We start from the raw sequence: 11,309 nt of genomic DNA, 5'->3' as shown, positions 1-11,309 counted from the left end.
TCATAATTTTGACATTTTCATATACCCGAGAAGATCCCAATCATGATGTCATACAAATCATAAATTCTGTTTTATGATAATTTTCTAACTCTACAAAACCAATCAATTACATCACTAATTAGAATCCACTAAAGTATTGGAAATTTCCAAATCAATTAATACTCTTGTATAGTTGTATCACTGTATAGATGTCGGAAGAAATCAGGTTGTACCATCTTCCTTAATCCCTTAGGCTCCACGAAGAACAAAAAGATAGGGGTGGTATAGCCAAGGCCGGATAACGTTGTCGGTTTTTGGGTCGGGTCTTGAGAGAGGCTGGGCAACCCGAAGAATGCATCACTGAAAAATGTTCTATAATAAATAGGCCATCCAAAAAAGAAGTTACAAAAGAATTGGTTAAGTTTAAGCAGTTTGTGCAGGTGCAGGGGCTGTCCAATATTGTTTAACAACAACCATAACCTTTTCCCTTTGCATTGGTCCTTGTTCATGATCATATATTATGCTATTCCATTGCATTTGCTCAATGTTATTCTTCACTTTCACTAAAACATCTATGTCATCTCTAAATATCACGCAACCTTCCGGCCGTAATATCCTGTCCATTTCTAACAGAATGTCTTCCATCTTACACCTGCAACACATTTTCGTAATCATCAAAGTTAAATCCATCGGCTTATAAATATAAAGATAATTAGGTCATTATAAAACAGAATATTACCTTCCATCGTAAAGGGTAAACACAGAATCGGCATGTAACAAATCGTAAGTTCTTGGATAAGTAGACATTGCCTCACACCTAGCAGAGAAATATATGCAAAGTAAAACTGTCAGTACTGAACTCGATCAATGTTGATTTTTCAAAGTTTAGACATTAGTTTGTTACAAGAACATATGAAGTAGCTTACCAGCTTTGATATGTACCAATCAAGCCACGCTCGAAAATGACTCCAAGAGTGTTAGCCTTAGACTCAACAGGGACAACATTCATAACCCAAACAGGATCATTAACAAGGGCAGCTGCAAAGCCTCCTAAGTTGGCATTCATGTCAAGGATATTGCGATACCTCCCTGCATCACTTAGCTCACCGTTCAAGGATTTGTAGTATGCTAACCTCTCCTTCCAAATCGCGGTATCTGTTGTGAAAACCTTAGGGGTTATACCTTCTAAGCTACCACTATTCACCCTTGGAGGAATTGCTGTTAGTCTAGCTGGCCATTTCGCTCTTTGCCCTCCTGCAGTCTGTGTTATGTTGGAGACTGCAGGGAGTGGGGTTAGACATTCTTCTAATTTTGTATACCTGCAATTAATCAAACAGAAACAGAATCAATGTGTGACTATTATATATAACAAAATTAACTTGACAAATACAATTTTGTGATATTATTTATATGCATATATACCATGCTAGATCAGGGTCTTGAGTCTCACAAAACCGCGGCTTCTTGAAAACCCTGCGGCTCTGCTTGCAGTGAACATGATTAGAAGGCTTCTGCCATACTGCAATGTCCCCTTTTTGCTTTAGTTTTTTCCAGCATAGGCTTTTTGCAACAGCTTCAATGCTTGATTGTTCTGAATGCAGATCTTCCTTGCTTCTCTCCCAACCTTTCCAATGAGACTCCCAGTTGATGGGTGGGCCTGAAAGGATCCAGTAACCTCCAGGCCGTAGGATCCGATCCACTTCAATCAAGTATAGCCCGTCTGCTCATTCAAATTAAGAAAGTTACTAAGTTAGTAGACCATGAATGTGTAAAGTCATCTATTTCATGAAAATGACACCTGAATATATTGAGTTAAATTACCATATTGACCCCATGGGATGAGGCAGCGCGAGCAATGAGCCATGTCAAAAGATCTAGAAGGATAAGGAAGGCGGTTGGTAGCCATGATCCCTATCAATGCCGGGACACCCCTTTCAAGGGCAAACTGAACCTGAGCTTCATGTGTGTCTTTTGGTGCAAATGACACTGGTAGGATGTTGCGTGACAAAAGGTAAGCTCCAAAACTTGCAACCTAAATAAACCCACACAAGTGAAAAATAAGTTATCCACATCTCTAAAACAATTGGCAAGCCGCTCGTAAAAGGCAAGGTCTATACAAGTATACATAAATAGTGCAACCTTCTCATCATCCTTCGTATGTTGGTAGCATTGGCAATATGTTGTCACTAGACCTATTTATTGGATACGGTAGCCCAATCAATATAGGGTTATGGTTAATTTAATAGGTTTTTTTACTAGGCATAAGTCATAACCTTTATTGGACATGCCGTTATTGAACATGGTCAATATAGGGCCAAACTAATAACGTAATAATTTCGAAAATTAAAATAGTCATGTTATAAAATTTATGTATATATATAACTTAATATCCACTTACATTCACATACGACTTCCCCCCCCCCCCCTCCATTCTTCAATACTCATTTATAACCCGCACATACGACTCACTATTGACATGCAACCCACTTTAACCCCACCAATTATTGACCCGTTAAAAATGACCATTTCAATACCCTGCTGGCTTTTGATCTGCACCAACCCTAACCCGACCTGTTCAATAATCAGGGATTATGAATCACTTACGTCGTTTAACTTAATTACTAGTATGATATATAGCTGGACCATGTGAGATCAGGTGATGGAACAGTAGACTACCAACTAGGCAACTACTCCTAATTCAAAGCCTTAAAATGACACTAGTCTATACATCTACTTCTGAAGAGTGGTTAACTAAAAAGGCATCATATTAATGGTCAATGTGCATAAAAATCAAAGTCCTTGCAAATTAACAAATAACTAGCATCCATAAAAGTTGATAGCCATAATTTTGTTGTATCTATTCTGTCATTTTCCTATACTAAAATTTCTTGTTTTTCTTTAATTATGTTCATTACACATTTACACATATACAAGTGACCAATTCTGTGAACTTTGGCTTACATCCTAATACAAACTACGGAGTAGCTATTAATTAATTAGGAACAAAGAAAAAATAGGGAACCATTATACTTCCTCCGTTTCGGAAATATCGCACCATGGTTGACTTTTACTCCTCTAAACCTTACTTTGACTCTTAATATCTCACATCGTGTGCAAGCAAAAATTATAAAAAATTAATATTTGGAAAATATAGATCAATAAGAATCTAATATGACCCCACATGACTAAAATTTTCTTACGTATGAATCACAAAAAATAGCCAAAGTCGTAGTGTGAATAGTGTAAAAAACAAATGGTGCGATATTTCCGGAACGGAGGAAGTATAAGAAAACCATTCAATAATTTTGTTAGTAAACATTTCTTAATTTGTCCTTTTTTGGGGGGATTTTTAAACGATCAATATCTATGTAGACAAGTTCCCGTATTGTAGGAATAGTAGTAAAGGATTAGTTTTTATAAAATGATCTATAAGGATATTATAAATTACAAATGGATGAAGGGGTATCGAATATTTGACCGCATGCATATAGTCACGCCCTCCGTCTTTTCACTATGTCAAAATCTCATTGACTGACGTAAGGATGTTTTAACTCAAAATTCACAAACTTTATTATTTGGAATGGTCCAATACATTCAATATTAATTTTGAATTTAATAATCAATTAAAAAGATTCACCTAAACATGTGTCATGAATTATTGATAATATAAAATTTTCCACATAAATATTATTATTGTGATCTACCAAAAAGGAAACAATACTATGAATCCTCTTATTTTCTGCATGAAATCACACCCTATCCAAACTTACCAAAATCCGGTCACTACTTCACCTACCTAAAAAACAACTGATCACCAAAAAGCCCTTAAATAAATGCATTTTCTAATCCCAAAATCCGGTTCCCACTTAAATCAACCGTTGCCTTTTTTTACCTCAATACGTAACTCCCTAATTCCCCCTGAAAAGTCAACAAAGTTTCATATAGGCCTCCACGAATATAACACGTCTAAACTCATAACCAAATGCATTATACGTAGTACATAGTAATAAAGTCTAAGATAAATAATTAATTAGTTTAACAATTTTACCAATTGTTTGTTGGTTCAGTGGTGATTGAGGCTGAACTTGGTAGAGAGAACCCGTGTTCGAATCCTCGCAACAACAATGCAAAACTCGCCCAAAATCCGGATTAGCCCTAAGGGTGAACCCGGGTGGAAAAAAAAAAAAAAAAAACTACTAATTTAACAATTTTGACTTTTACTATTGCATTTATCAGTAAAACTAAAATTCAAAATCCGTTCACATTATTACTCTCAAAGTCTCGAATTCGATCAAGTCTTACCTTTCTAGTTTGGATATCAAATTAAATAAAAGTTAATTAAGTAGTTGCATACGTGGAACAAGATTCTCAGTTTTTTGTATACGATGGACTTTTAATTTCCCTGACTTTCGCTTAATTAAAACTACTCTGTACTCCATGATTAAAAACAAAATTGATGTGTCAACTTAGTCAACACCCGCTATGGTCAATTTATTTCTTATACTACTAATCTATACCAAAGTATATAGTATATCCTACTTATTCCCAATATCACAGCTTTCTCACTAATTAAAAACCCAATGAAGACTAATCCAAACAAAATGAATTTGTTGTATACAAACCGAGAACAAAGAACTAATACGAATTATTATATACTTACCCCGCAACCGGTATCAATAGCGGTTCGAACCGAGCCGTCTTTGAGATTAATAATTTTCCCAATCTCGTCAATATAAGCATCAGCACCATGAGGGAACATAGTTCCACCACCCGGGAAAGTAAACCGGTCTCCTTCAAATCGGACCCAATTTTGTCCGGCTTTTTCAACGGTCAACCATTTATGAGGAACATTAGCGTACCAAACCATGTCCCTACTCTCCGGCCATCGAAACGGCGTCGTATACCCATGAGGTGCAGGGACACGGCACCTAAGAAACTCTCCCTCCTCCAACGGACAGTGCCTCTCACGGTAGATAAGGCGCGTCCGTGGGAAACGAAGGGAGCGTTCGACATCGTGACATGGGGTGTATTCGGATGAGTTAAGGCTGCATGGAGGGAAGTGAGGGACACGCGCCGAGGAGGAGAGTGAATGGTGGGAGGAGAAGTCGAGGGGGACCGGGAGCGGATTGGTGGAGTTAGAGGCGGAGGTGAAACAAGAAGAAGAGAGTTTAGTAGGGAAAAGCGACGACGGTTGGGTGTTAGGGTGGTAAGAGCCTAGGAGATAAGAGATAGTGCAAAGGAGAATGAGGGAGAGCATGTAATAGAGTTTTAGTTTATGGTTGAAAAAGATGAAGAGCTTGTGTTTAAGGTGGTAGTAGGGGAGGTGCGCCATTTAATTCGGTGGCGGAGTTGGAGGAGGAAATGATCAATGTTAATAATAATGGATTATATTTGATGGGTGGGTGGGTTTATATATGGAGGGAGTATAATTTTTTGTAGGTTGGTTTGAATAAAAATGAGAAATATATTTTTGTGATATTATAATTTTTAGTTTTTTTTTTTTTGAAAAAGAGGATATATGTGTATTTATGTATGCAGGAAAAGGAGAGTGATCAAGAATTCAAGATTTAGAAGATCACAACGCGCCATTTATTTCCTATTGCAGATAATTAATATGGGTGTATAAATGTGTGATTTTTTCATTCTTAATTGTTGGATTTAATTTATAACTCATTTTAAGTTTATAACATATTTCGGTAATCCGCAGTTTAGGTATTTCGGAAAAAATAATACTCCCTTTGTCCCTTAATACTCAACTTATTTTGACCGGATACGCTTAACGATGTACAACTTTGACTACTAATTTCTTTAAATACATATTATAAAAATATTAATATTTTGAAAATATATTGATTTTACATTTTGAAAAAACAATACTCCCTCGATCTGTCCCTTAGTACTCCCTAATATATTGATTTTACATTTTGAGGCTAGATGTATCTCAAATTTTTATTTAACTATGCAACCCAAATAAGTATGGAGTAAGGCTCCGTTTGGTAGAGTGTAAAACGTTTTCAATGTAAAATGATTTTCCATGGAAAACATTTTTCAAGGGAAAACACAATTCCAAACTAGTTTTCCTCTGTTTGGTAACTTAAAGGAAAATGAGAGAAGATGGTGAAGATTGAGGGCAAGAAAGGAGAGGGAGGTAAGGAGGAAAGAAGGAAAAGTGGTTTACCTCCCTTTCAAATGGAAAATGGTTTTCCACCTTTGAGAGAGTAATGGAAAATTGATTTTCATCCCTTACCCAACCAAACAACGTAAAATGATTGAAAAGGGGAAAATCGTTTTCCATGAAAACGTTTTACGCCCTACCAAACGGAGCCTAAACACGATGTTGATTTTTCTAAGATGACACGATTGACATATCTTTTTTAGACCTTGTTTTTAACTTCGTATAGCCTTCTATAATGCCGAAATTATAGTAGCCACGGTGTCAAAATCAGTACTAATAAGACCTGTAATAAGACGTAAGATTAATTTTTGTTTCGACACCGGTTGATCGACGTTAGCCAATTGACCTGTTAAGACTTTCAACTGTGTGCAGTAGGCATTAATGTTAGCAAAATTATTTAGATGCAATGTAGTAAATTGATTATCAAGATAAACCGCCATGGAATTTTTATTATCCTGAAAAATCCCTTTAAGCTTGTTCCAGATTTGTTGAATCGTATCTCCGCGGCACAAAACTGATTGCAGGAGAACATAAGAAATAGTACCATAAATTCATTGTTTCACAATCGAGTCATGAAGGTTCCAATAGTGTTAGAAAAAATAGTGGATTAGGTGTTTTAGGATCTATGTGATCTTGAACATTAAAGGCATGAGCATGACATTCAAATAACTCTACCCGGTTGGAGTGTTGTACCTTCTCTCGATCAATAACCATTGGGATTGCGTTTTTGATATTATTAACTCCAAGTGTGGGGTGATTGATATTCGGTGGAGGGGGAGTGGGTTGATCATCGTTGGGGATATCTCCGTCTTTGGCCATGGTTGTTGGACCGCGTTGAGGGCTAGGTGGTGCGGCACGACTAGCTGGTTAGTCGGGCTGGACGTCGACAAGGCAAGGGGGACAGACGGGCTTGCGACGTGAGGGGGATGGTGTGGCGAGCCACGAAGAGGCGGAAGCGAGACGTGGGTGAATACGTCCTAGGAAGCTAGAAAACGTGATCTACAACCTTAGGCTCTGATACCATAATAGGTTGTATAATCTCCTTGAATTGGAGTGTACTCCATTGATCAAATATATAGGGATTACGAGAAGAGTCCTAATAGAATTAGGTACACTAATATGAAGTCTAATAAACATCATATTTTAAGGCAAGTATCATAAGAGATTTCTATTTCTATCAATAATAATAAACTAACGATCTGTTTAGTAGCCGGTAATAAATGGTTAGAATGAGAATGAATATAAATGTTATTTGGCAAGAAAATAACATCACAATGTCCATGGTAATGCAATTTTGTTTTAAACTTGGTATTTTTCTTTATAAATTTGCATTCTCACATAATACCATTTCTCAAATAGTAACGAATGGTAATGGAAATTAATTTATAAAGAAAAAATGAAGATAATTTTAAGTAAACAAGCATTACCTTGTGAATGAATATTGATTTCTCAATAACACCATTTATGATCGGCTATTAAACAAGCCGCCGTGTTATTCATAATGTAAAAATACAACGAATATTCACTACAATAATTTGTATCTTTAACGACAACCTAATTACGACGGGTCAAAATCCCGTCGCAAAAGCCTTTTGCGACGGGGCTAACAACCAAACAATGACGGGAATAACCGTCACAAATGTCTTTTACGACGGGTTTACCACGACTTTACGACGGGATTTTCTATTTACGACGGCCCCATTTTATGACGGGTTCGAGACAGGAAATCCCATCGTTAATCAACGATTATTTGCCTTTTGCGACGAGATTTCCCGTCGTTAATAGTACAATTTCTTGTAGTGATTCTAAAACGATGGGAGTAAGATTTTAGACGAAAGAAGGTGATCAACAATAAAAGAAATTCCCATGGCCTCTCTCGTGAGAGTAATAAGTAGTGGTAGACCACTAAGGTAGTAGGTTTTTGGTTTTGGAATATTGGTGTATAAATTTGGTGGTGTGATGTGGATAGTTGGATAGTTGGATAGTGTAGTGAGTAGTGAGTAAGCGTAGCTCTTACGAGTATTATGTGTACGCATTAAAAAGTCCGCGTGGGGATCGGAGTGTAACAAACTAACAACATTATTGGACACTTCTTGAATCTTGGATTACTTCTCTTTAGGTTTTTCTATCTCTTTTTTCAAATCAATTCACTAAAGCAAATAAATTCCAACTTCTTTTTTCTAAGATGGTTGGCTTCTTCAAATCAAGCTACTCTTTCTTTAGACATGTATCCTGTGTACAATACACGAAGGCGGGACAAATTAGATACCCGATTCAATTTGAAAATTTTAGATCGGTAAATTCACTCATAAGATTTCATAAGCCTAATCCGCGATATTCATGTGTAGAAATTGTATTTTTTCGATATATCCGAAACACTACAAGAAATTGTACTATTAACGACGGGAAATTCCGTCGCGAAAGGCCAATAATCGTTGATTAACGACGGGATTTCCTGTCGCGAACCCGTCATAAAAGGGGGTCGTTAATAGAAAATCCCGTCGTTAACCCGTCGTAAAAGACATTTGCGACGGTTATTCCCGTCATTGTTTGGTTGTTAGCCCCGTCGCAAAAGGCTTTTGCGACGAGATTTTTACCCGTCGTAATTAGGTTGTCGTTAAAGATACAAATTTTTGTAGTGAAAATTTATAAAGCAGTTTGAATTCAATCTTGTGAAATCATGATATCCGATCCAAAATTTTCGAATGCAAAAACTCAGAACGGTTATTCGTTTCCACGGTTCACAATTTTTTTGCCAAAACTTAAGTACATGGTAATTGGTATGCATATTAAACAGCTGATTGATTGAGTATTGGATTAATTATGGATAAAAGTCAGCATCCCTTTAATTTGTGTTGGAAAATGACACACCTGCAATACTATTTGGTTTCTTTACCCAAATTGAATTTACGGTTTTCACTAGCTAATGTGTACGTACATACTTTGATCCTCTACGAGTGTCATTTATTCCTACTCTACTATACTCTTCTTTTTTCTGAGTTGTTTGAAACAAATTACGGAGTAGTATTAAAGAGTAGGAAAGTAGAAAAAATAAAAAGTAGCATAGAGAGCTGAGTTACGTTACTCCCGTTCTAATCAACTCTACCTACAATGGCTACAATCCTACGATACTCTCCTTTGCGTGGAAGTATTGTTTGTTAACAATCTTGACATGATCATCATACATAGAGAGCTAGCTAGCCAAAAACTAGTGTGATTGCTATATTCACAAGTTGTTTACCCTAAAATTAGAAAAAGAAAAATACTTATCTTCCAATATGGTTCGAATTTATTCATCTTTGGATGGTCTCCCTTGAAATCAAAGCATAATTGTGGGGTTTCAATTCTCTTATGTGAAATGGGTCCCATGATATTGGATACTAAAAAGGAAAGAGATCATCTTAATTAATCGTGTTTTATTTATTTCCTTCTCTTTGATTTTTGGATAGAGTGGTTCATGTTTGTCTTATGTAAGTTTGTTATGAATTAACTAGTCTTATATGCACGCGATGTGTGCGAGATTATATAAAAATTCAAAATTGTATTGCATAGCTACATATGGTCAGGATTTAAGTTACACAATGACCGAAACACATACTAAATGGGATGATATAGAAGTGCAACTACAAATTAAACAGTCACTTACAAAAGACCAAAGAAAGAGTGACAGAAAATTAAACCTCCTACAATGCTCATGATCAGAAATAATCAAGCAACGACAAAATAACCTATGAATTATCCGTCACAACAATACACTTCGTCAACCCCCATAGTAACCTCTTTAGCTTAAATTTCAATATCTCTTTGTGATTGACTTAATTAGTTATGAAGTATTACAATAATAAACAACCCTCAAGTTCTCAACTAATACTATTTATCCAACACTCCTACTCATACATAGAAGTTCATGAAAATACACTATTTCAGAAACCAGGAACACTTTAATATCAGAAGGATTCCTCTCCTCAACCATCATATCCCTGCTTGAAAATACACAAAAACGACAATCAAATAAGTCATGCAAACAACAGCTAATAAGTCCACTACGATCAGTCCTGCAAATGACTTAGGATAGCAAGCAACAACATCTAATAAGTCCATTACTACACCTCCACAACCTAGCTGATCAGAATTACAGTAAATTCAATGGCACAATTAAAGCTAATCAGAACAACTAAACTAGACCCGATATTGCTTTTTCTGTTAATTTGTTAGCCATGTATATCAATTCGCCAACAAAGAGACATTGGAATGGAATCAGACATTTATTCTGTTATCTACGAGGAAAACCAGAACTTGATCTACTCTATCAGTCGAGAAAAGATGATACTCTCATTGGATATGCAGATGTTGAATACTTATCAGATCCACAGAAGGCCAAGCCACAAATGAATATTTGTTCACTTACGGAGGTACTGCAATATCCTGGAAATCAACGAAACAAACATTGACCACTACATAAACAAACCATGCGGAATTGATTGCTCTTTATGAAGCCGGACGAGAATGTGTATGGCTTAGGTCAATGATCAGTAATATCCAAGAAGGATGTGGAATGAACTCAGTAACAGAAAATCCTACCATCCACGAAGACAATACTGCATGCATCGCACAAGTAACTGAAGGGTACACCAAAGGTGATCGAACAAAACACATATCTCCAAACTTGTTCTTCACACACGACCTCCAGAAAGACGGAACGATAAACGTCCAACAGATTCAATCGTGTGACAATCTTGCAGATTTGTTTACCAAATCTCTTCCTTCAAAGAGGTTTGAGCAGTTGGTACACAAAATTGGAATGTGTCGTCTTCGTGAGCTATATTAAATTGAGGGCCGGGGGAGTATTATATGCACTGCACTCTTTTTCCTTCGACCAGGTTTTTATCCCACTGGATTATTCCTGACAAGATTTTTAATGAGGCAGTATACAAAAGCATATAATCACAAAACTAGTACATCGTTAAGGATGTACATCCAAGGGGAAGAGTTAAGATTTAAAATATTTACACTACAAAAGGTGAATGTCCAACTTAGTATTTAATGTATGAGCAAAATTTCTCGCCTCCTACTCTAAGTAAGCTAGCTAGTAACTTGACATTTAATAGTGGTATCACCACTATAAATACCAATGCAATTCTGATAATTTGGAGTA

The 11,309-nt window shown here is 36.4% G+C and overlaps 1 protein-coding gene across 1 annotated transcript; it reads right to left on the bottom strand.

Annotated features, from left to right (window-relative positions):
• Positions 1-5,385, bottom strand: LOC110799570 (probable methyltransferase PMT15). Its single transcript, XM_022004847.2, has 6 exons — positions 4,640-5,385; positions 1,801-2,011; positions 1,402-1,699; positions 906-1,298; positions 719-796; positions 1-631 (listed from the first exon to the last, which is right to left on the bottom strand). The coding sequence occupies exons 1-6, from the start codon at positions 5,309-5,311 to the stop codon at positions 403-405; spliced, it is 1,881 nt and encodes a 626-aa protein (XP_021860539.1). The 5' UTR covers positions 5,312-5,385; the 3' UTR covers positions 1-402.
• Positions 5,386-11,309: the final 5,924 nt, after the last annotated feature.

Source organism: Spinacia oleracea, chromosome 2 (assembly GCF_020520425.1).
Source record: "Spinacia oleracea cultivar Varoflay chromosome 2, BTI_SOV_V1, whole genome shotgun sequence".
In the NCBI taxonomy this organism is placed as follows: Eukaryota; Viridiplantae; Streptophyta; class Magnoliopsida; order Caryophyllales; family Amaranthaceae; genus Spinacia; species Spinacia oleracea.
This window is presented reverse-complemented; position numbering and strand designations above follow the sequence as displayed.

Coding starts and splice junctions, on each gene's coding strand:
- LOC110799570 (XM_022004847.2), bottom strand. CDS start 5,311: ATGGCGCACCTCCCCTACTACCACCTTAAACACAAGCTCTTCATCTTT. Junction 2,012..4,639: donor CTATTGATACCGGTTGCGGG/GTAAGTATATAA, acceptor GGGTTTATTTAG/GTTGCAAGTTTTGGAGCTTA. Junction 1,299..1,401: donor CAAGACCCTGATCTAGCATG/GTATATATGCAT, acceptor GATTAATTGCAG/GTATACAAAATTAGAAGAAT.